Source organism: Ambystoma mexicanum, chromosome 6q (genome assembly GCF_040938575.1).
Source record: "Ambystoma mexicanum isolate Mex_15411 chromosome 6q, UKY_AmexF1_1, whole genome shotgun sequence".
In the NCBI taxonomy this organism is placed as follows: domain Eukaryota; kingdom Metazoa; phylum Chordata; class Amphibia; order Caudata; family Ambystomatidae; genus Ambystoma; species Ambystoma mexicanum.
Genome location: NC_090937.1, coordinates 1170379782 through 1170405645, shown reverse-complemented (window position 1 = coordinate 1170405645; position 25864 = coordinate 1170379782). Strand labels below are relative to the sequence as shown.

At 50.9% G+C, this 25864-nt stretch overlaps 1 protein-coding gene across 2 annotated transcripts in view; it reads left to right on the top strand.

Moving 5' to 3' along the window:
* UBE2K (ubiquitin conjugating enzyme E2 K) overlaps positions 1 to 25864 on the top strand; it is a 400326-nt gene that overhangs the window by 85699 nt on the left and 288763 nt on the right. For both annotated transcript variants that reach the window (XM_069631775.1, XM_069631776.1), the window contains one exon: positions 2091 to 2184. In XM_069631775.1, the coding sequence (XP_069487876.1) occupies positions 2091 to 2184 (94 nt within the window). The remainder of the gene's footprint in view (positions 1 to 2090; positions 2185 to 25864) is intronic.

Here is a 25864-nt window from a genome sequence, read left to right as displayed (position 1 = left end):
AGAACTCTCCGTGTGGGGGTCATGCTGCGGCGCACAGGGACTCATGTCATTCTTGTTTCACAAAATGTTTTCCAGGGCCTAGCTTAATACAGCACGTTTGGTCAATGTTTCAGCCAGCGGTCCACCCGCCGCCTGGGCCCTGGTGGCAGGGGGGACCCCCGACGAGCCATGTTCTCCACAAGGGGGGGCTGCAGGGGAGGGGGGGGTCTCTTGGACCTATCCTCCCATACAGTTTCATCACTATGACAATAGCACATATGCTTTTTTCCTAAGGGAGGATTAGGGAATGTGTATCAGTGATGGGATTTCCAGGGCTGCACCCCAGGTGGTAGCCCTTCTCCCCAGAGGGGTAGCCCTCCCCATGAGGTCCTCCCGCATTGAACCGCCCCTAGTGGGCCTATTGGGTAGCTGACTCTCCTTCATAGCGTCATGAGCAGAGGCTCCCCCTTGGGGAGAAGTGATGACACCTTGTAAATCGACATAGTAGTGAAGGTTCATTTGCCTGTTTCCACCAGTGCAGACTCCTCATACTTTCTGGGACCTCAATGTTGTCCTTGCAGCTCATGCTCCTCCGGTGGCCATGGTAGACCTTTGGTTGGTAACCTGGAAGACTGCCTTCTTGGCGTACATCATGTTGGCCCGTCGAGTCGAGGAGTTTCAGCCATTTTTGATGATCAAACAGTTTAATATATTCCACAGAAATAAGGTGGGGGCTACATACTCCACCTTCCATTTGGCTAGAGGTTGGTTGGCAAAAAAATACAAGCCATTTAATTACTGGTCTTTCCTATTTCTTCATTTGGTTGGGGTGGAGGGGGGTGCTCCACAATCTCAATGTTGGTAGAGAGCTGAAATTGTACCTGGACAGGACCAAGGAGACAAGAACTTATGATTGATTCTTTATGAAGGCAATTCTCACAGGTTGGCACCTTCCAAAGCCTCCATTGCCTGCTGGATAGTTGCTTGTATCATTTGTGGTTTACGGATCCCAGGGTCTTAAGCCTCCAAGGGTCCTTCTGTTGGAGACCTGTTCCTTGGGAAGTTCTTGCCAAAGCGGCCACTTGGGCCTTGCTATCTGCATTCTGTTGGCACTACTGCTTTCACTTCAGATAGGATTTGGCAAAGCAGTTGAGCAGAACGGAGATCCTGATGCTACCTCTGCCGCAGTGTGTGTGAATACGGGTTGGTGTACAAATATTGAGAAAGGAGGGGGGGTTTGGAGCATATGATTAAGAAAACGTTGGTCACTGGGCTTCTAAGCCATAGTTCCCCCCCCCCCCTTCCTCCATATGCCCTCCATATGGCCTATGCAACAGAAAAGGACTGTCGGGGCTAGGCTGAGGGTGGTGCCTTGACTGGCATGTCTTCATATGCGTTGGTATTTGTGGCTAACCAAATTTGGGGAATCTTTTTCTATGTTTCAAAATGCTCTGGTCCTGTCCCCATAAACGGGTACTCCCCGGGTCCACTCCCTGCAATCTTGAACTCCCATAAGAATGGAGGAAGTAGAACTATGGACTAGTAGTAAAGTAATTACTATGAGAGTAACGTATCCTTTTGTTTACCTTTCTAAGCTGCTTGCTCCAATCCATTTAGCAATTTCAGTAGCCTTGGAACCTTCTGTAACCTTCTCAAAACTTCTTTGTGAGCTTCCTTTCCACTTACTGTTTAAATCACCTTGTAGGTATTGACTAGTACTCGAGAAGCAAAATAGCGCAGTTATTGAATGTTTGTATTGCGTACTTAGAAAACCTGATGTAACGCTTCAATCCTAATGAGTTTAGAGATTTATCCCATCCACTTGCCTCTTCTCTGATGGTCTTTTTCTAAGGAAGTTGTATTTTTGTCAAAACTTCAGTGTTGCATTTGCCGCATCATAACTTCAAACATGCCCCAATAAGCTTTCTTTGGTGTGTTTATAAACAGTTTAAGTTGTTGCCTAGAACATGATTTATTTTGCCAGAACTGTGTGTTGTAACTGGAGTAAGTAAGACAGTGACCGTTTTTTTAGAAAAAATGTATAATTTGTTTAGTGTTTCATGCTTGTTTGCTACTTACTAATGTCTCTTTTTTTTATATTTTTTTTTAAGACCAGCAAGAATCAGATAAAAGTAGACCTAGTAGATGAAAATTTCACAGAATTAAGAGGAGAAATAGCAGGACCGCCGGATACGCCATACGAAGGCATGTAGAGCTTTTGTTAATCATACATTGTCTTACATATTCTGTTTATATATGTTTTAGTTCAGTTTGACTTGGCTTACATTAACCGGTGTGAGTGTCAAATAACAAAGATGTATACTCTGATATCCTAACAGTAATTTGTTTTTACACAAACCTTCACTCTTGCGCTACAATACAGCTCAGTCGGGCGCGCCAAATCCCCTCGCCCCCTTCCACATCTGGTAAAATGTGCCCACCTAACTCATGCTGCCATTCCGGCCCATATAAGAGTTGTACATTCTGTCTTAATGTCGTGAAACAGCTTGTGGCCTGACCAAAGCGAGATATTGTGAAACATGTAGAGCTATTTGAGTAGTATCACCATTTTGATTAAGGATAGCCTCCCCCACTTCTGTAGTTTTAGCTTTAAGACACCCATGTAGGACCCATAGTTTGTTCTCGAGTTTGACCAGTGGTACGTGCTACCACTATCCCTAGGTAATGAATCGATTGTGCAGCCCACTTTAGCCCCATTGTGTGAGTAATTTCCTCTGTCCCGGTAGTCAGGGGGAACACTTCTGACTAACCGCTATTCAAATGTAGACCAGAGTACCTCCCGAAACCCACCACCGTGTTGAAGACATTGGCCAAGTTAACCTCTGGATCACTTATGTACAGTAATACATCAACGGTGAACAATGATATAATTTCCGATCGCCTTCCCAAGTGTATGCCAGCTCGGCGATGCCCGGTTCTTATCTAATCTGCCCATGGTTCTATTATTAGTGCAAATAGCAAGGGGGGGATAAAGGGCACACCTGTCTGGTGCCCCCAGCGAGCTGCAAGTGTGGAGAGTCACAGCCGTTTGTGTGCACACAGGCATATGGACGTGAATAGAGCAGCTTCACCCAGGATATGAATCTCAGGCCAAGTCCGTAGTTGCTAGGACCTGAAAGAGGAACGGCCACAATACCTTATCAAAAGCTTTCTGCATGCCCAATGAGACTGCGGCCGCCTGTGCTGCCAGGGGTGGGGGGGGGGTTATGGTCACACGGTTCTATAACCGTAAGAGGCACAACACAACAGTCGACCAGCCGGGTATGAAACCTGTCTGGCCGCAATGTACCATATGGGTCATCAACTGGGAGAGGCGCGTTGCAAGTGTTCTGGCGAATATTTTGGTGTCAGTGTTATTAAGAGCCGCAATCAATCCTCTGGTGCTTTATCAGTTTAAGAAGGATTATGATAGCTTCCCGAAAGTTGTCCGGTAGCATCACCACTTCAAGCGCCTCTACCCAGAGCTGCAGTAGATATGGAGACAGCTGATCATAGTATTCTTTCTAAAACTCAGTGCCCATCTGACCCGGGGGTCTTACCACAGGGGAGATCTGTTATTGCTGTCTGCATTTCCTCTAATGTATTTCCTCAAGTGCATCGCGATGGAGAGCAAGGTGGTAGGTATCTCGTTTAAATATATTGCTCTGTGACGCTCGCAGAGACACTACCCTTAGGTTGGTACAGGGCCTGATAGAAATCAAAGAATACTTTATTAATATCAGCATTGATGGTTGCTACCCCACATTCAGGAGTACGGATATAAGGAATGTGTGCATTCCCAGCCTCCTGTTTCACCAGTCGTGCCAGGGCACGTCGAAGTCTGTCCGCCTCGCCTCCTCGCCACCTGTGGTCTATCAACGCACCTCCCTGTGCGCTAGCTACCTATATGCCTCCAACGCTAGTTTTATCTCAAGCTGTAAATCCATATTGGGAAATAACCCGCCCCTCAGCTGCAGTGCTCCGAGGTCAGCCTCCTTTTTGGCCAAATCTTCTCTGATGCTCTTGATGGCACCATACTCTGCGGACATCGTGACCCCACTGGACAAACACCTTGAAAGCCTGCCACATGGTTGCCACCGTTGAAACGGATACCACATTTCTTTTTGAAGTAGAGTGCCACTTGTTAGCATGTGCATCGAGAAGGCAGTGTTTAATAGCGCAGCCGGATTGAACCACCACGGCGGGCGGGACCCTCAGCAGCAGGGAAGTGACAACGACGAATGGTCCGAAAGGGTGTTGACCAGTGGGGAGGTTACCATCCACATATCAATGCTGGAGTACATGTTATGCACAGATGAGTAGTTTGCGTACTGCGTGCTATTGCCGGCACTGCCCTAGATAATGAACGGATTGTGTTATAATGTAACGTCTAATATAGTATTGAAGTCTCCGTCTAGCAGTATCTCTGCCAGTGGGTATGAGGCGCAAAGCCCAAATAGTTGATCATAAAAGGTCGGGTCTATATTGGGTCTATAAACATTCAAAAATGCAACTTCTTGCTTGTCAAGGATCACATGAACCAGTATGAACCTACCCTCTGAATCTGCCTTGACGCCCAATAGTGTGAAGCTCGGCACGCAGTGTGTTAAAATGAGTGCCCCTCTAGCGCTGGTAGAGTAGGTGGTTTAGTATCGCTGTGGATCCCAACTCGGTGCCAGACCCAAGGGCCTGCTGGTCTAGTGCACGTGTCTCTTGATAGAAGAGAACCTGCACCCCCTTTCCTATTAGCATATGCAGTTATTTTACGCACTTTCATCGGTTTGCCTAATCCCCTGACATTCCGACTCAGCAGATTCACTTCCCGAATCATCCCCAATGCTCAAACCATGGATTTGAGATCTGATCTTTCCATTTCAATGTTTAATCATATACAGACCAGGCTTCGTCTTAAATTTCTCCAAGTGTGTTTTAAACCAACCTAACAGTGCTGTCCCCCCACCATCACTGCACCCCGAACTGTGGCAGTATTGGACCCTCCTCCCCCCGGGTCCCCAGCTGTAACAACCCAAAACAGCACATTGAACTCGCAAGGGGGAGGCTGATGCGGAGCGGGCTAACAATTTTCAATGCCAACTTATTGAGCGTAGCCGACAACAGGAATTCCTGCGTACCCGTATTGCAGCTAAACATGTTACTAAAGAAAAGGCACACCCTCAGGTGGCAGACTAGTCCCCAGGCGGGGGTTCGGGTAGAGATGTGTCTCTGTAAAGCAGGGGTGCACAACTAATTTTGATAGAGGGCCGAATGTACCTTACATGAGGGCTATAGTGGGCCGAAAAAGTGGGTGGGGCGGTAGGCGGGGTGTGGCAGGAGGCTTTTTTCAACCCCCAATTTGTATTACACACATGGAAAAAATGTTTTTGAGGGGTAACAATTTTTATTGCATTTCAAACTTACATTTTGTACTACACATTTTCCATTGTTATAATTTATTTCGATTTAGTTATTGTATATCGTCTGTTTAATTAAATTATATATATTTTATTGACCTATGATTGGACATTCCATTATTTTGGACTGCTTTAGTTTGCTGTTGGGTTGCCCAAGAGTAGTATGGCCTTCATTGAGTCGGGCTTCCTCAAAAAAGCAAAGGATGTACATCTCCTAACTGTGCCTGTTTTAGCCTTATTATTGGGTTCACTCTTGGAGTGCAACACTATGCCCCATGGCCCCCTCGCCCCCAACCAAACACTATGCCCCATGCCCCCTCACCCGCAACCAAACACTATGCCCCATGGCTCCCACCCCCAACCAAACACTATGCCCCATGGCCCCTCACCCCCCAACTCGGCACACACAACCTCAAGCATGCACCCATACAGACCCGTACCCCCACACCCCGCAACTCAGCACACACACTCAAGCATGCATCCATAAAGACCCAAACCCCCACCCCCAACTCGGCGCACACACTCTCAAGCATGCACCCATACAGAACCGAACCCCCCCAACTCGGCACACACTCAAGCATGCACCCATACAGACCCAAACCCCCCCACCCCCAACTCGGCACACACACTCTCAAGCATGCACCCATACAGACCCAAACCCCCCCCACCCCCAACTCAGCACACACACTCCAGCATGCACCCATACAGACCCAAAACCCCCAACCCCCCCAACTCAGCACACACATTCTCAAGCATGCACCCATACAGACCCAAACCTCCACCCCCATCTCAACGTACACAACACAAACACTCAAAAACAAACATTCATACACATCCCAACCCCCCATATCAACTTACACAACACAAACATTCATGTACATCCGACACCCCCCCTCCTCCCCACCCTCAACATACACAACACAAACATACAGCAGAACAGACCCGACACACAAACACAAACAGACCACTTACCGGACATGCTGGAAGGCAGGTAAGCTGGCACGCTGGTGATGTGAGTGGTACTACGGCTTGCGTGGCCAGGAAGGCTGAAATGCCTTCCGGTATCAAGCCTTACTGGCCACGCCAGCAGTAGGAGCGACGTGGTGCGTGTGTACTGAGCAAATGACGGCCAGTGTTTTGTCCGGCCCGGAAGACAAAGACTTTCCTAATGGAGGGCGGCCGATGCTGCTTGCATGGCGGGCCGCAACTGGCCCGCGGGCCTTATGTTGTGCACCCATGCTGTAAAGGATATCGACTCAGCAGGGAACGTGAACAAAAAGGTTGCATTATTGTGTTGGAACTTAAGGTGTGCTGGGAACAGCATAGCATAGGAGATGGTTCTATCTCGCAGAAGTTTCTTCACGCCAGTAAATGCTTGACGTTCCTGTTGAACCACTTTGGAGAGGTGTGGGTATATGTGAAGAACACTGGATTCAAAGCAGAGGTCCCCAGTCTCTCTTGCCCGGTGTAAGATATGATTTCTGTACCTGTAGTTCATGACACGGGTGATGACGGCCGTGGGTAGTCACCAGGTTTAGGTTTGGTTGCTAGTGCTCGATGCACGCGTTCGATGGTGAAGTGAGGGGGGACAGGCCTGTGGTCCCCAGCAGTGTCCTGAGTAGCTCCTCAAATGCTATCTCCATGTTGCCACGGAGGGCATCCTCCGGCAGCCCCACAATGAGTAGGTTGTTTCTGCGAGATCTTGATTCAAGGTCATCGCACTTAGCTTTCACTGTTTTCATGTCTTTTGATAGCCGCCACAGTAGTCTGCATGGTCATAATGTCATCTTCCGCTGTGCTGATCCTACCCTCCGCCTCTAATTCTGTGTCTCCTTTTCGAGTTGGGCCCTTATGGAGGCGACTGTTGTAGTTATATACTCCTACTTGCTCTTGACATCACTGAACCTTTTGGTCACGGTATCAAAGATCTGCTGCATGCTCAGTGGTTCAGAAGCTGTTTCTGCATCAGAGGTTGAGGCCACAGCGGGTGTTGCAGCCGCCATTTTGGATGTTTTTGGATGTTGTCGTGAAGAGATCCAGACTACCACCTTTCTTGCTCACTGTCCCTTCATCATGGCTCTGTTTAATGGTGGCTCACCCAGCCACCAACTTTCCCTAACACTCTTAAGAGGTGTTTTCCTACCTCAACTAAAATACCAAGGGTTTGGTCAGAATGTCTGTGTAAATCGATAGTGCACCGTCCTGTGTCCAAAAGTCTAATTCGGTCCCTTATACATGCAACTAAACTTAAGAGGTAACAGGTCTCCTTGGTCCAGAAGAATGACTCCCTTCTCCAGCATGGGGTCTGGCATGGATTCACATGCTCATGAATATTCCCCGTCGTCAGGCTGGGAATCCTCGGTAAAGAAAAAACCAGTATCAGTTTTGTTTCTGATCTGTCTTTCGTAGTAATAACCAATCACTGGTCTCTGCATCATACTGACCACAGCCAATGACTGCCCTCTACCTAAGCCCCGCTTCTGGCAGCCATCCTCAGATTTTTACCGCACGTTCATGTGTTGGGATCCTCGTGCTATTGCTCTCGAGCGTTAGTGCTATTTTTTTTCACATTTTTTCTCAAAAACTTCGTTTTTTTTCGGTCAAAAGAGCCTCAAGCTCCACCGACTCTCCATCCGATCAACGGGGACCCGTGTCGGATTCGTCTGCGCCCCTCAAGGGTGAAGATTTCGTCGAGCTACGCTTTTGGAGGACTCCAGAAGTTTTCTCGGGCCCGCCCCGGACATGGCCCAGGAGAAGGGAAGCTCGACCCCCGGAAAGCTGTTCAGGGTCTGCTCTGGATGCCAGCTGCAGAACGTCTTTAAGGAGGACGAACACTGCTTTTGTCTTTACTGCTTACATGAGGACAAGACGCACGTGGAGAAGGACTGTGCGTTTTGCGGCAACATGTCGGAGCGGACCATGAAGGACCGCCATCAACGTCTCGCCAACTGGCTGGAAGGGAAGAGCCCGTCCGGCGAGAAGAAGAGGAAGAAATCCGAGCGGTCTTCTAAGACCTTTGAGGACGCCCCGGCGACGGGGGTCCAACACAAGGCCAAGCACTGCGAGTCCGCTGGCACCGGGAGCGCCGAACGGTCGGGCTCTACGGGCACCAGGCAGGGCGCACCCTCCACGGTACCATCAACCACGAGCCAACGCTCTGGGTCGGGTAAGAGGAAGGCCGAGCACCCGGCGAAGCTCTTGGAGAGGCCCCGGTCGAGCTCGAAGGCCCCATCGGAGGGGGAGCGAGGCAGTGTCCCCCCCCTCAAGGATAAGGCGGTGAGCGCACCTAAGGTGGTGAAGGCCTTAATCCATCCGGCCAAGGCCTGTATCGAGACTGTCGCGGCGGCCCTGGCTCAGACTGTGGAGGCTACGCCAGTGGTGGCGACCTCGGGGCTCAGAGTCTCCCTGCCACCTCGGAAGGAGTCCTCTTTTATGCCCATCGATAGGACCCCCGTGAAATTTCCGGCGGAGAAGAAAAAGGGGGGGCAGGGTGTCGTCGTAGACTCGGCTTCGACCTCGGAGGAAGAGCTGATCGAGGTCTTAAGCCACGGATCCCGACGCGGGTGAAGACGGCATCGCCGAGGGCGCCGACGGGGCCCCTGATCGCCTGTCGGATTCCCCTCTGCCAGCGCCGCAAGACAACTCGGCGGCCATTTTGCTGGCTATACAGTCCTTATGCACGGAGATAAGGACGAGACTACCGTTGCCAGCGGAGGAACCACTCCCGTCGGGGGACCCAGAACCGGGACCTTCTGGCGTTCCTCCTCCCAAGATAAGAAGGATTCACCCTCCACCTCCTTTTCAGCCGTCGCGCCCCGTCCAGCCCTCCTCCCCGTCCACGACTCGAGGGGATGATACGGGGACTGACACGGCCGCGACGGGTACGGACGACGAGGTCTACGACGAGGATCTTCCGTCCTCACCTCCCACCAGGGCTTCTCCGCCCGACGAGATTGGATCGTTCCACTCCATGATCGCCAGGGCATCCGATCTTTTCCAACTCTGCCCTGAGGGGAAGAAAAAGGAAGGATTCCTTTATCAACGGCGCGAGGCCAAGAGGAAGACGGTCCTCGCGGTGCCTCTACTGGACGACATTTGGGATGAGGGCTTCGCCCTCCTCAAGAACCCTTCCACGACGCCAGCGAGAAGAGACCGGTACGAAAAGAAGTACCGGGTCCCGGACGCGGCCCCCCTGTGCCTCCGGGCGCAGCCTACCCCGGACTCCGTCGTCTCCGCGGCGGCCAGGAAGAAAGCGGGGGGGGTGCGGCCTCCACATCGACTTCCCCCCCGGACGGCGAGGGAAAAATTGGACTCTATGGGACGCAGGGTCATCTCGTCTGCAGCGACGACGATTAAGGCGGCCAACGCCTTGGCTATCGTGGCCCGCTACGACAGGGAGCTATGGTACAAACTGGCTCCTCTGCTGGACTTCCTACCGGACGACAAGAGGGCGGATGCCCTGGAGATCCTACAGGAAGGTGAGGTGGCGTCGGACCACGCCATCACTATTGCGACGGACATCGCCGATACGGGATTTCGCCAGTTGGGCAACGGCGTGTGCCTTAGGCGGCGTGGATGGCTCAAGGCTACGGACTTCCGTCAAGACGTACAGACCAGAGTCCTGGACATGCCGTTCGATGGGAACAACCTGTTTGGGAAAACAGTGGACGATTCCCTTCAGGCCATTAAAGCGGACACGGAGACGGCCCGGGCCCTTGGGGTTCTGCAACAACGACGGCCGCCCTTTCGGAGCAGCGGAGGCAAGGGCGCCTCCAAAGGTTCCGGCGGCGGTTTCTCCACCTATCGTCAAGCGGCCCGCTCATCGTCTCAGGAGGCCTATAGGGGACGAGGCAAGTCGGGCGGACCCCGCCGTCGTCGCCAAGGAGGTCAAGGCGGCAAAGCCTCGTCGAAACAGGATTGAACCGGCCGTGGGGTCGGGCCCCCACCGAAGCACCCCGGTGGGAGGCCGGCTGGCGAGCTTCGTCAGCGTGTTGGAGTCCATCTCCACCGACCGTTGGGTGTTGGACGCCTTAGCCCGGGGCCACGCGCTCGAGTTTCAAAGAAGGTGCCCGCGCGTCCCCCCCGTGGCCAGGAAAGAGCTTCACGTCCCGCAGCTTCTCCTGGAGGTAAAGGCGATGCTCGGGAAGGGCACCATCGAACTCGTCCCAAAGAGGCTTCGGGGCTCCGGAGTCTACTCGAGATACTTTCTCGTGAAGAAGAAGACGGGAGGATGGCGCCCCATCCTAGACCTGCGACGTCTGAACAAGTTCATCAAGGCTCAGAAGTTCCGGATGGTCACCCTCCATCACGTCCTGGGTCAGCTGGAGGAAGGAGACTTCCTGTCGTCGTTGGATTTGGAGGATGCCTACTTCCATATTCCCATCCTAAGGGGGCACCGAAAATTTCTCAGGTTTGTGGTCCAAGGGCGTCACTACCAGTTCAAAGCCCTCCCCTTCAGACTACGGTCGGCACCCAGGGTTTTCACCAAGTGCCTTGCACCGGTGGCGGCGCAGCTGCGCCGAGAGGGGATCCACGTCTACCCCTACCTGGACGACTGGCTCATCCGAGCCAAGACGAGGGAGCTCGCCGTGGACCACACGGCAAGGACCGTCCAGCTTCTCACGGACCTGGGATTCTCCGTGAACTACGCCAAATCCCACCTGGTACCCGCGCAAGACGCACTGTTTCTGGGAGCGAGGCTCGACAGTGTCCCTTCTGGCCTCCCCATCGGAGGAGAGGACCAGGGCCATCCTGGGCAAGGTACAACGGATGTTGGTGGCCGACGCGGCCAAGGTGAGGTCCATCAAGTCCCTCCTCGGAATGATGTCTTCCTGCATCTACCTCATTCCCCTGTGCAGGCTCCGGATGCGCCCGTTGCAAGAGTTCCTGGACGCGCGCTGGATCCAAACGACAGGCAGCTTTGAGGAAAGGATCACACTCGACGATGGTGGGGCACCCGCGCGCATCTGACGGCGGGCATGGACTTCCAGACCCCAGCCCACCAGGAGACAGTGACCACGGATGCCTCCCTGGAAGGGTGGGGAGCGCACACCGAAAATCTGCACGCAAGAGGCCTTTGGCTCCCGACGGAGAAATCACTACATATCAACGTCCTGGAGCTCCGTGCAGTGTTTTGGGCCCTCAGGTCCTTCCTTCCGTCCCTCAAGGGCAAGGTGGTGAGGATCTTCACCGACAACACCACCACCATGTTTTACATCAGGAAACCGGGCGGAACCAGGTCCCCAGCACTGTCCAAGGAGGCGCAGGACCTGTGGCATTGGGCCCTCGCCCAAAGGATATTTCTGGTGCCGTTTCATCTGGCAGGGATAAAAAACACCATCGCCGACTCACTCAGCAGGGAGCTGCGCTCGTGCCACGAGTGGGAACTACGGCAGGATCTAGTGGATCGCCTCTTCCGACGGTGGGGCACACCCCAGATCGACCTGTTCGCGACGGCGACGAACTCCAAGTGCCGGAGGTTCGCCAGCAGGTTTCCCCAGGCGAGGAGCATGGGCGATGCTTTCTCGTTCCCCTGGGAGGGCCTGTTCCTTTACGCGTTCCCTCCATTGCCACTGCTGATCCGGCTCATCAACCAGATCAAGAGGTCACGGTGCAGGATGATCCTCGTCGCACCTGCGTGGCCGAGGCAGATATGGTTCCCGGACCTTCTGGACTTGTCAGCGTCCCCGTCAATCAAGCTGCCTGTGGACGCGGATCTACTCTCCAGGGAAGGAGATGCCATCCTCCACCACGACCCGAAATCGCTGAACTTGCAGGCCTGGCTCCTGCAGCGCTAGAGTTTGGAGGATACGACATACCGGCCGACTGCAGAGAGGTTCTTGCAAAGGCCAGGGCGTCCTCGACTCTGAAATGCTACGGACACAAATGGAAGAGGTTCTCTGTCTGGTGCCACGCACAGAAGATTAACCCTCTACGGATTACGGCTCCCCAAGTACTGCCGTACCTGCTGACGCTGGCCAAAGCTGGACTGGCACACGCGTCCATCAAGATTCATCTTGCTGCGATCTCCCGATACACCAGAACCACGGGGCGGGCGTCCTTGTGGTCTCATCGTCTGGTGAAAGAGTTCATGAAGGGACTGTTCAGATCGTTCCCGCCGGTGAAGGCTCCGGCCCCGGCGTGGGAGCTCAACGTGGTGCTGACCAAGCTCATGGGACCTCCGTTCGAGCCTCTGCACTCGGCCCCGTTGAAGTTTCTGTCGTGGAAAACAGCGTTTCTTGTGGCCATCACCTCCGCACGACGAGTGGGAGAGATCCAGGCCCTTTCCTGCAAGGCCCCGTACTTGACTTTTCACGACACGAGGGTAGTGCTCAGGACGCACCCCTCCTTCATGCCCAAGGTGCCGTTGGACTTCCACCTCAACGAACCCTTGGTGTTGCCTGTGTTGTTCCCGTCGCCTTCGTCGCCGGCTGAGAGGACTTTGCACTCGCTGGATGTGGCTAGAGCGCTAAAGTTCTACGTGGACCGCACAAAGTGTTTTCGGAAGACGTCACAACTCTTTGTGAATTTTGGACCTGTCAATCAGGGGAAGGCACTCTCGAAGGCTTCCATTTCCAGATGGCTCTCCGGCTGTATCATGTACTGTCATCGGTTGGCAAGCCGACCGCTGCCTGGCCGTCCGAGGGCCCATTCCACCAGAGCGATCGCAGCTACCACGGCGTTCCTTTCTGGTGTGCCCCTGCTGGACATATGCAGGGCTGCTACGTGGAGGTCGACGCACACCTTCACGAAATTCTACTGTGTCGATCGGGATTCCAGGGAGGAGTCCAGGGTCGGCCAAGCAGTGCTGCGCAACCTGTTCGCCTGAGGTGAGCCTGGTGAGGAGGTAAGATGCTTAATGTTGAGTTTGACGTAATGCTTAATGTTGAGCCTTTGCCACCTCCCGTGGTTGTGCATGTGTGTACTGCTATGTATTCTTTATTCATGAGCATGTGAATCCATGCCAGACCCCATGCTGGAGAAGGAACAAGTTACTTACCTGTAACTGTTGTTCTCCAGCATGGGTCTGGCATGGATTCACATGCGAACCCTCCCGCCTACCCCTCTGCGGCTCTTCACTTGGTCATACTGCCACTTCACGTGCTTCCAAATCTGAGGATGGCTGCCAGAGGCGGGGCTTAGGTAGAGGGCAGTCATTGGCTGTGGTCAGTATGACGCAGAGACCAGTGATTGGTTATTACTACGAAAGACAGATCAGAAACGAAACTGATACTGGTTTTTTCTTTACCGAGGATTCCCAGCCTGACGACGGGGAATATTCATGAGCATGTGAATCCATGCCAGACCCATGCTGGAGAACAACAGTTACAGGTAAGTAACTTGTTCCTTCTTCTGGACAGTGGATTACAGTTCCAATTGTTAGGTGGGATCTTTACCTGAGGGAATGACTCCTTCCCCAGGTCTGAAGCCCATTTCAAGATGCAAAACAAAGTTCCTGGTTGCAAAGTCCAGAACGGTAAAGTTCTCAGTTCAACTGAAAGGGGCGAGTTCCAGTGTAAACATCAACATTCATGATTTGGGTTTCTGGAGAATGCCTCCCATCTCCACATATCTTGTAGGCTCAACTAGTAACCGTGACTTAGGCCCTCATTACGAGGTGCTACTGGCAGGTTGCCGCCGACCTCGTACCGCTCTTTCGCCGCATGATAACCCAGTGCCACTGGGATATTCCAGGTGTGACCGGCCGGGATGTCAGGCGTCGTAAAGTGCAAGTCCCCAATGGGGACACGGAAGCGCCGGAACCGTTAGCAACGGTGCCTGTGCTTCTATGAAAGTGATGCCTCAGGGGCTGGTGCTCCCGGCAGGTCAGACTGCCGGCATCTGCAGGCATTCTTGTAGTCTGGCGGTCCAGAAAGGATGGTGGTACGTTGCTACCGGCACCCTTATTTCTCCAGCAATGGATCTTTCATGTATTCACATGCTGTGAATATTTCCCCGTCAGGCTGGGAAACCTCAGTATCTTTAACTTGGCGTTTTTCTATGCAAAACTTGACACTATGTCCTATCGATGTCCTTTTTGGGTGCTTTAGGCCACGTCAATAGGACGTCTGATATAAATAGCCTGGCCCCTGTGGCTTCCCTTCAGATTTCAACCGTCTCCAAACTGTTTGGAACACCTTGTGTTTCTTCGTTTTGGCACATGCTTTTTGTATTAGTGGGTCAGTATGTCATCTGTGGGCCAGAAAAAATCTCTTTAGGCCTTGTGCTACCTGCGGCCTTGAGAAGGTATTCGAAGGAGATGACCATACAGACCGTCTCTGCTGTCTTAACCTCCATCACTCGGCGGATGCCTGCGGGATATGCATAGGCTTTTCGCAGAAGATTTTGAAAGATCGTAATCGACGACTCATATATGCTGACTAAACGAGGGCACTTACCCGGCTTTGGTGGTGGGTTCGGCCTGGGGGAGCCAGTCTTCAGAGAGAGCGGAGAAGGCATATGAGCACTAGCAAGCGTCGGAGGAACCACCTGCTAAAAAGCAATAGATGGAGTTGCCTGCGTCAGAGGTGGAGCGAGGCAGCTAGTCATTGATGTCTAGGCTGCATCATTCGAAGGGGGCGAGTGGTGCCTCGTTTTTCCAAGTTAGATCGGCCTGACAAGTCCAAGGGGTCTGGTGGTAGGCCCGAGAAGTCAATGGTGTTGGCAGAAGGACAGGCAAAACCGAAGGAGTCTTCCTCGAAGCACTTGTCCCGAGATCATCACAAGTCTTTGTCCAGCCAGGAGTCTTCGAAGCACCGTTCCAGTTTGTCTTCCAGAAAGTCTAGGTCTCCGTGAAATCGTCGACGGATGTTCCTTTGTCGACCGTACTGGTACAGGCTACGGTTCTGTCATCGACGGTTGGGTCATCGGCGCCGTCCACTACTTTGACGTACAGTGGTCCACTGCTGTTGTCGACGCAGATGGAGTCGGAAGGCTTGTTGATGACGGGTGGGCCGTGGCAGTCCGCCGGCTCTGAGTCCATGCTTCCTGTGAACCATTTGCAGCATGATCCGACTTCGTATCCTGTTTCCTCGGGTATGGAGGAGGTACAGGAGCTACTTTTTTGAGCCGTCGGCTCTGGGTCTGCAGAGTGCGAGGCCGTCGAATGGGGTTGGGGGTGGGCCGCCCCTTTACCCGTTGGTTAATCGGCAATCCCTGCTTTCCTTGTAGGTATTAAATACGCTCCAGTCTTTGCTGGGGCAACTGGATACGAGATTGCGACCGCCTCCGTGTCCGATGGTGCTGGTGGGCGAAGGGTTGCCTGGTGTGGCACCTAGGAAGTCACTTCCGGCACGGTTACCATTGCCGGTGGGATTGGGCTGTCCAGTCATCCTGAGGGGGAGTTACCTAAGTCGGAACCGCAGAGTGTTCCGCGTGACCCTGTCAACAGTGTTTTTGTCGCTAGGGCGACTAGGGACGACGCCTAGGACATGGACCCTGAGGTGGAGCAGCCCCGTAGTCCGGCGAAACCATCCCCGCCAGATGACATTAGGGCATTTCACGCCATGATGGCAAAGGCCTGTCAGGAGTTTGGGTTGACGCCTGAAGAGGAATGTAAGGACTGGTTTCTCTTTGACCATCGGGGAAAGCGACGGAATGCGGTCTTCTCGGTTCCCATTCTCAACCACGTGTGGCAGGAGGGCCTGCCCACGATACAATTGAACCAGACAATTGAGATGTTGGTCGTAATATGATATATTTGATCGACTATGCGAATGTCATCAGTCGTGATTACTCTGAGTGGAGCGACAGCCTGGAACAAGCCAAGTACAGCTGTACGGTTAAGAGGGGGGAGATATGTTTCCGTAGAGATATTAAATTGCAACGCACTGTGCAGCGTCCCTTAGAATCGGACATGGTGTATGTTTTAGGGGGAATCACTGATTGAAGAGAAGGGGGGGAACAGAAGGGGGAGCAATGAACATTGGAGCCCATATGTCCGACACTTTCACTTGGGCTAGTGGAGGGGCTTCTACCAACTCATGGGTGGTTAAGGCGGAAGAGACCATAGGAGTTGCATCACCAAATATTATAGGAGGTAATTCAGAGTTTACCTTTATATTATTGGAGTCCGGACATCCCAGTTGCGGTTTTGCAGCAGCAGTAGGAGGACACGGTATAATTTCTGTGGCGATGGTCCTGTCAGTCACACTATGAGCAGCAATTACGCAGGAGTTTATTATTCTCGGTCTCTTCGCATACATGAAGGCCTGAGACGCAATTTGCTTTGCATGTTTCATGGTGACTGGTTTGGCTACCTCTGTTACATTTGTGTAAATCTTATGAGCGTTAACACAACAGAAGTAGAAGGGGGACGAGAAGTAATGGATAGGACAGCGACGTCCTTTCACTTTCGTTGGGCATCGACATGCGGGAATAAGAGAAATATAATTTCTAAGTCCTGCTCCTTATATCGTCTTACCTCCCCCAATAGATAGGGCATACAGGGTTAATTTCTAACTGGGTATTTTAGTACCTCAGGTCTAACGTAAGGTTTCAAGAAGAGTGCAGTTGCTGTTATGAAACAGAACATCCAACAGCATTTGAAAAGGCACTTGCTAGAATGCGCGCACAACCTGTTAGATATAGGTGGCTTCTGGGAAGTGGGAGCAGCCAATGGGTAATTGCCTACAAGGAAAGGAAAAGGACAGTTCAATTAACCAGCAAGGGCTAAATGAGGCAAAATAGCTGTTGGAGAGAGTTCCTTTAACAGGTAGTCCATAAAAAGATGGTATGAGTCCATACCAAGAGTAACCTTCACAGTGATCGTTTCGAGCTGTACAGGATGGCAGGGGAGCTGAGAGCCAACAGCACTTGAAGCACTTGATACAATGTGGATTACACAAAGTCAAAGTTAACTGACTGATCGTCCCCATTACATCCTCCTGTTGCGCTGCTGTTGACTTTGCGAACATCAGACGTGTGGATCCAATCCCTTCTTTCTTTTCACTGCTGTTGTGGTGGCATAGACCACTTCAAAAGGACCGCAAAGCCTTGTCTCCTTCCACTTACTAACCACAGTGTGGACGAGAATTTTATCTCCTGGATAAAGAGGCTGCACTTGCATATTTTTCAAAGTTGGTCGGCCAACATATAGGTCGCTGAAGCTGACTGGAGATGTAGCGGAGAACATTAGTCACCTTGGTCAGCTATGCTTTCATTTCTTCTCCCAGTATTTCTGAGGGAGGGTTGGCGTCTGAAATTGAACATGTAGGAGGAACAGGTGCATGCATCCTCCTACACTTTCATTTTGTGTGCAGACAGGTGTTGATCTGCACTGGGTGAGTTACGCAGAGCAAAGAGGGCAAGGGGGAGGCAAAGTCAATTTTGGCACAGAGAAGAGGTTAGCTTTGCCAAGTGTTCTTTTAGTAAGCCATTGAGCCTCTTGACAGTCCCGTTCACATGCGGCTTGTACACTGTGTAAAGCTTGGTTTTTCCCCAAAAGACACGTAATCTCGTCGGAGGTCGTTGGCGAAGTGCTGGCCGTTATCCAACCTTCTCTCCTCGCACACGTCCAATCTTGGGAAAACCTTGCTTACCAAAAACCTGCCTGCACCTTTTGTGTAATTCTTTTTTTTCTTTCTTTTTCAACACTGTCCCGCCTCACGCCAACGTGAGAATGGACAGACCACTAATAACATGTACTGTAACGCTCACCTGATTCCCGCAGAGGCGCCGGTCTTGACTGGGTGAATGCCGTATCTTCAAAGGTGATGTGTAACACACGGTTGGCTCTTTGGGCTGGACCTCTGTGCACTGTATGTCTGACTCGAAGAGTAAGATGTCTGCAGATAGAAAATATGGGATTAATGAACTGGGGTTATAGGGTGCCTCTCTCCTCTTCCCTTTCTCTTCTCCTGTAGAACCCCAAAGGTTAACGCCCTCACCTTAGGTAAGTGAACGCCGAGCTCTCCATCTGCCTCGGAGCAGGGTGCCGTAACCAGTTTCTTCACTGGATAAGGGTGCAGGCCTCTTGACCTCAGAGGACTGCTGTCCGTCGTTAACTGGACGAACGGTAAGTTCTGGGCACTTCAAATGTCTTAAAAGTCTTTTGTAATGATATCTCTTGTTTTGCAGGGTTCCGGCGATGGCGGATGGCGGGCTGATGAGAGTTGAGGATCGAACCCGCGTGAGGAATAGAAGCGCCTGGAAGCACGTAAGTAAGCGCTTGTAGCCTGCTTCACGATGCGCACTAACTGTCCCTTTTATCTTGCAGGTACAAGTTCGGAGCTTTGGAGAAGCTGAAGGGTGCTGGAATACCCACTGGATTCGGCGTGGGAAGGAGTAATGGCACGTGAGAAATAAAGTTGCCCAATGTCTAAATGCACCTTCTTTTGTCTTTCAGATGCAGGATGCAGCGCCGAAGGCCTCCGGAGCGTGCGAAGAGTAGGTAAGCCTTTGTCTTTCAGATGCCGGAATGCAGCGCGAGGCGTTGGTGACAGCCGATGGACCAGGTAAGAGATGCGCTGCCACTGAAGACCGTAGTGCTAACCTGTTCTTTCTTGTCTTTACAGGTGCTGCTGAAGACTGGATTCCAGGATGGTAAGCCTTTGTTCCCTTAGGCCCAGGATCAGAAGCAGAAGACACGATGAGTGTTCTGCTGCAGAGAATGCAGAATAACACAAAGCAAGATTCATCCATCGGGTGTGGTTTAAATAGCCTCCTGTAGTGCTTAGGTGTCTCCTTCCACAGCCACGCCTATGTAAGAAAAGAGTTCCTGCTTTCCAGAAGAGTTCCAGTGTTCTGAACCTAGGGAGTGGCTCCTGCCCCACCCAACAGGAAAAGTAGTCCCAAACAGAAGAGGATCAGGGGTTCAACTGGCAGGTAAGTAAGCAGCATGGTCTGCTGCAGGTAAGTCCACCCAAGCATTATGAGCCCGGCGCTTCCAGCGCTGGGACTGGGCATCTTTATGAGCCTGGTGCCACTGGCGCCAGGACAGGGTCCTAAAGGTCCCAATTGGGACTGGCTGGCACTCGGAACCGGGGTTATGGGTCTGCTTCCAAGGGAGTCGGGCAAGTCCTGATCTTTTGGAAGCAGAGATCATGACATGTACCTACAGGAGGCACATCTTTCTTGCATGTCAACAAAGTCAATTTACAAGTGCAGGAAGGGCCCTTCCGGCCGGAGTATTCCTTGAATTGTCTTTTATGTATGACCAGACAAATTCGTCACGTCACACAGTTCCCCATGAACTCTGCCACTCTCTCATGCAGGTTTGGCACGTACCATCCTTCATATCTGTTGCAATACATTCCTTAGATGCATGGGTGGGGAAGTGCAGCTGTTCTAGAGCTACACTTATGAATTTTCTGGGCATTACTGGATTCTCTGTGCTATTTTGTCATCAAATTAGGTCAGTGGGTGAGAGTGAGCAACCCTGCTGTATCCAGAACGCTTTTTCTTCTTTCGGTGCTTCTCCTTGCAACTCTATAATTTGGACAATTGGTATCGTGTTAAATCTTTCCTCTCTCTTCTGCTCCACCTACCCTCTCTTTGCCCATGAGTGGGGGCTCTTCCTTTCGCTCCTGGGTACCTTCTTATACTTCGCTTGGGTAGATGGGCTGCTTCTTTTGCTGCTCCGTCTGCCATTCCGTTTCTTATTGATCTTCTGTCCTGGGCGGTGCGTTTTATTATTGCCACTTCTAGGGTTACTTTTAGGGCCTCAATTAACTGCTTGAGCAGCTCTGCATGTTGTCCAAGGGACCAGTCACTCCTCTTGAACCCTTTCCTTTTCCACCGTGCAAATCCTGAATGTATTTTTTAGATGTATTTTAGATGTTACGTATGCAGAATCAGAAAAAATGTTACCGGCATGTCCTTCCATCATGTTTACATTTCCCCCATTTATGCTGCACACACCACTGCTCCAGCATGTCTCCGAATCTATACTTGATGAACCATCAATATAAACCCTGTCTGACCGGGCTATTACCTCCCTTTTTTATTTTTTTATCTGTATATTTCCTTCCATTCTGTCCATGTGTGCTGTACAATTGAGTAACTCCTCTACAGTTCCGCTATGTAGGTAGCTGGGTTGACCACACAACACCTCACCACCACAATGGCTGATTTTCTCAGGATTACCTCATAACCTGATGCTGTTTGTGTTAATGTTTGTGTTAATGTAGTCTTTGATTTTTAGAGGGTGGCAAATAGCGAGTGTTCCACGTACAATACTACAGGGCCCCCCATGGTGAATGTAGCTGCAGTCTCTATTGCAAACTCTGCAGCCGCGCGTTTTTGTTCGCAGGGTAAGTGTCCTTGCCTCACGGAGTATAGAATTTCGCTGTAGTATGCCACAGGCTTGTGTCCCTGTGGTTTCTTTTCTGTGAGGACTGCTGTCATCACTGAGCCACCTGAATGTGAGAACAAATAGAATTTCTCTGTGTAGATTGTGGCGGCCAGTACTGGTGCATGGGCCAGTGCTTCTTTTAATTCTGTGAAGCGCTCAATAATTTCTGCTGTCCATTTTCTTTCCCTATTCTCTTTCTGCGCCTCTTTAAGGCCCTGCAAAAGGGGTTTTGCGAATGCGGAATAATCAAACGCCCATGCCCTGCAATAATTGCATGGAGCTAGGAACTTCTGCATTTCCTTTACTATACGTGGGCAGGCTATGGAGAGAACTTGCCTGTGAGCCTCTGGTGTTATCCTGCGCCCTTCAATTGATATTATTTGCCCCAAATACACAACCTCTCCTGGCACTATTGTAGTTTCGCTTTGTCCACCTTGTATCCTTTTTGTGCAAGCAATGTCAAGAGGTGCACTGAGTTTGCTCTACACTCTTCCTCCATCTCACTGCATATCAACAGACCGTCAACCTACTGGATCGCTGTGCTTGGCATTTGTATATTGCACACGTTCATTTGGATCACCCTGTTAAAATTACTATTTGACTCACAGTACCCTTGAGGCAAACGAGTGTGCTCAAATCTGGTTCAGCGATATGTGAACTTCAAGAGAATTGAGAAGAGGGCCTTCTTTAGGTCAATGAATGTAAAGTACTTGGCCTTTGTTGGGATGTTGGATAATATTGTGGCAGGGTTTGGAACCACGGGAAATTCTGCCTCAACCAAATCGTTTAGAGGGCGTAGATACTGAATAAAACGCCATGACCCACATTTTCTTTCGTGATTGTGTATCCGTGTTGCATGGAAATATGGATGTCTGTATGATGACCTGCTGCCATAGTGCGTGTAGGGATGAGAATATTCCCTCTTCTATGGACATTGGTTGTTGTTTTGCATGGAGCAATAGCGCTTCTTCCTTCAACTTTATTTTTACTGCCACTACTCCTTTTAGTACACCTACATCATGGGGCCCTTTGGTCCATTACTGCTATGGCACCTTTTTGAGATCCTCTTTTGTGTGTTTGTTCCCTTGTTTCACTAGCTGCTTTAGTATTGGAACTGGGCAAGGTATCTGTATCTGAAACACCATCTCTCCCTCTTCATCGGAGAACAATTTTTGTTGTAGAGCTTAAAGGGTGTCTTCAGCTCTGCCCTTGTCTCTGCATCAGTTATGCGCCGGTGGCTTTCTCCATCTGATTCCGGATTAACGAGACATTGGTAGTGATGCCGTTGAGCTTGTCGTTGAGCGCTGCAAAGCCTTGTTGCATGGATGCATAGACTCCTTGTGGATCCATGGGAGGCGGTGTCGTCGGCGGGTTGGTGAGGCGTGGCCAGGGCTGCTATTGTTTGTAGTGCTCACTTTAGTGGTAGGTTTGTTTTATGAATCTGTCTATGGTTCCGCACCTTTTAGCTGTAGCTCCTTTGGGCATTCTACTTCATATCGTGTGCGTTTCCCCTCTTCAGGCGCTTCACCGCTTCGTCCCTGTATTCTCATGAATTGTTTTAGTTGGTGGATACTTGATTACTCAATAGGGACAGGATGTGGCTGTAGTGTCCGTGGCTCAGTCCCTCTGATTTGTGCTGTGGGTTAGGATGCCCCTCCGTCACACTCAATGTGTGTAGTAGCCCGTTTGTATCCTTTGGCCCCCTTCTCCATCTGTTTGCCTACCTGTGGCAGGCAGTTCCTGCAGCTGTGAATCCGGTGTCTTGCCCATAATATGTAACGGGCCTCAGCGTGTGCAGGAGTCTTGTGTAAGTTATGTGGTCGCTTCCCTTTGCACGTCTTATGCACGCTTGACACGGGGGGTGTTGCCCTAATGTTCCTGCAATGTCCTGCTGTAATATGGGGTTAGTAATTTACCCAGGTAAGGGTCGGGGATGTGTTCGCTGGGTTTACTTGTTCCTCTGTTTTTCCATATGATAGCTGAAGGCGTTACTTTCCTTTACGGGTTGCCGCCTTTACTGCGTCAGTGGAGGGTTTATTGCGGACCGGGATGTGGACGTGGAAGTTGCGCAGGTATGTGCCTTCTGCGTGAGAAAGGCCGCGTAGTGGTCTCCGTTGCATGTACATGTTGATTAGGGAGCGTAGTTCAGCATCCAGTGCTATGTTTTTCCCGTCCCGCCCTGGTACGCCTTCACCCTACTCTCGGGCGTGTGATCCTGCTTCCAGCCCATTGAGGTGCTCTCTCTGTGGCTATGCCTCACTGAGGTGTGTTGCAGTCCTTTGTTTGGCGGTCCGTGTGGCTGCATGCCGCTAGCTTCCCCTCACGGCTGCTGTGTCCCAGGTTCGCGTTTGCGTGCCCTCAATTACTTTCCATATTCCGTTGTCCGTTCCCTTCCCTTGAGGTAACGGATCGGAATGGTCCTTGCTACGGGGAGTGTCCTGGGTGCTGCCTGCTCGTTCTAGTCCATGTACGTTCGCTCGATTCAACCCCCCAGTCCAGTTTACCGTTGTCTCGGGTACTCTTCTCACTGGGCTGCCGAGATCAGCTGGCTGCATGTGGTGTCCCGCTTGGGCAGTCCGTTTGGTGGGTTTTATGTGTCGGGTGCAGTCAAGACTGCCTCTGTGCCTGGGAGGTTCTCTCTGCCTTCCCGCGATCAGTCTGTTGACTGTAGGGTCGGAACTTCCAAGATGGGCTGCATATTTCAGACGCTGGGATCAATTGTCGGTTCCAACTGCTTGAGTTCTTTATGGGTCCCCTCCAGTAGCCTCAGGATGCGGGCCCTGCGGAACACCCAGTTCTCTTCTAGTAGGCGCCCATTGCTCCAGCAAACATTCGATGTAGCTCTAGGACCGCTCTTACAAACCTTGCGATGTTTGGCGTATGCTTCAACGGCAACTTCACACTTGCTTCTATCGAGTGTGATTCGCATTCAGCTATGTGCGCAACAGCACCACCCCAGGGCTGCACCTTAATAGGGATACATCGGTGGTGGTCTGGTCCCCCTCACTGACATCACCTTAACACCAGCTAAAGTACATGGGTTGAAAGTTACAGCGGATTCCATGATATACTTGGATAGTTGTTGCAGGATCTTTGGCAGCATCAATAAAATTGAATTACACCACATATGTACAACAGTTATGTTGTAAGCGAAGAAGATTGGCCAAGATACCAATGTCGTTGTTGGGCAGTTTATCCTTGCTCAAAATTATGTCTTGCCAAAGTTGTTGTATTTGTTTAATAATATCCCAACTTGGCCCGGGCGAGCTAATTTTCAAGGAGTTGCAATTAATGAGTGTATCACTCTTATTGCTGGTTATCACTAACTACCTGTGGGAGGAAGGTGGTCTTCTGGTCCCACACTACGAGCTAAATTATTTGGCTGCGTAGTGACTGCGCAACATACTCTGAAGGATTGGTTAATGCTGCATCACATGTACATTTGGAAATTAGTGCTGCAGAGGAGACCCCATTGAGCTCTCTCCCATATGGAGTAGAGTACACACCCGGGAGAGGCCTCTGGACCCTGTGGCTGCGGCGAGACTAGCGTGGAAAAAATTACCCTGCATGGAGGGTGTACAGTTCTCCTATGATAGGGGTGCACCACTTTGGGAAATACCTATGATTGCGCCGTGTTTAGATCTATCGATTTTGAAGGCGGTAGGTCCATACAAGATGGGTGATATGTATACCCAGAGGAGGTGTGTCAACTCGGAAGAGATTAAGACCCATCTAGGCGATACTCCTCTCCAATTCATTACTGCCGAATGAGTTCCACTTATAGGGCAAGAAGGCCTCATTTTCCAGAAGAACCTCTGGTTAACCCAGGGGTGTTGCATGTACCCGAGGTCTTAGCTGGCACAGGGCATCAAGAGCACCTGTTTTATATAAGTAAGTAAGTGGCATTCAAGGTCAGCACCCAGACAATAAAATGAAATGGGAATGTGATTTCCAAGTACAGCTCACGGAAAAACAATGGTCAGGGTTGTGTAGCTGATCTAAGAAAGTTTCGTATAACGTAAGGTTTGGGCTTACACAATTCAAGAATAATAGGCTGCATTACCCACCGTCAAAAAATGTGACTGTTCAATACCGATTGTGAGGGCAAATGCTCCAGGTGTGCAGAAGAGGATGCAGACCTGCTACATAAGTTATATTCTTGCCTCAAGTTGAGTGCTTACTAGGAGAGGGTGACCTGTACTTTAATAAAGGTCATTGGTCAACAAATAAAATTCTCTGGTAGTGGGTGTATACTAGGATATATTGGTAAACTGTCAGAGGTAAAACACAGGTTTTTAAACTCTTGTTAAAATGATCATTGCAACATCTACTGACGGATAATGAATAGCTGAAGAGGTCTATGTGCATTCTAGCAGTAGATCAAAAGACATATGGTCAGATACCAAGTAGAACATGACCGTACAAACTTGGAGGCCTCAATTGAGGATGCAGCTACTGCTGGCACACACTGTAACTCCAGTTGAGCTGATCTACCTGGCTGCATATGTGCTAAATGTAATCCTTTCGTGACTGTTGTTGCAAAGTGATATTAAATACAGTTCAAACAAATAAGAAAAGGCAAAGGTCCAGATGATTCTTAAGTTGTAAGTATCAAGCTTTTGTTGGTCAATAAGGGTTCGGGGACCTCGGGAAAGGCTCCAAGTATGCGCACAAGCGTTAGGACTGGGTGAACGTGTATGGGCAAACACTTAAACACTGTAATCAGCACTCCAGCAGCAAAGGAGTGACCGAATGACTCAAGTTAAGTATTACCCCGAGTACCACAGTACCTGAAGTGATGAAAATGAAAAAGCTGAGCGCCTTCACGATGCAGCAGCGGTAGAACCTGTCTCGTGTTCCTTGGTCACAATGATGAAAGGAGGAACTCTGGAAGGGATTTCGCAGCAGCAGTCGAGAGGGGACTCCTAGCAAAGGATTCTTCTTGTTCCAATGCGGATCTGTGGTTTTGATGCCCATGAACGGTTCTCATCAGATTGATTCAACTCGTTTGCTCGATCCTGCTCTCTGGTGAGGGGACTATGAGGAGGGGATCTTGCCTCTGGTGGTCTGGAAGGAGTCCAACGTTTTGGGAGGATTTGTTTGTGGCAACCCGATGCACTGCAGGATGGTCACCGGTCCCTGGGTGTGGCAGTTTGCAGACCAGGAAGGTTGCAGGTCGTTG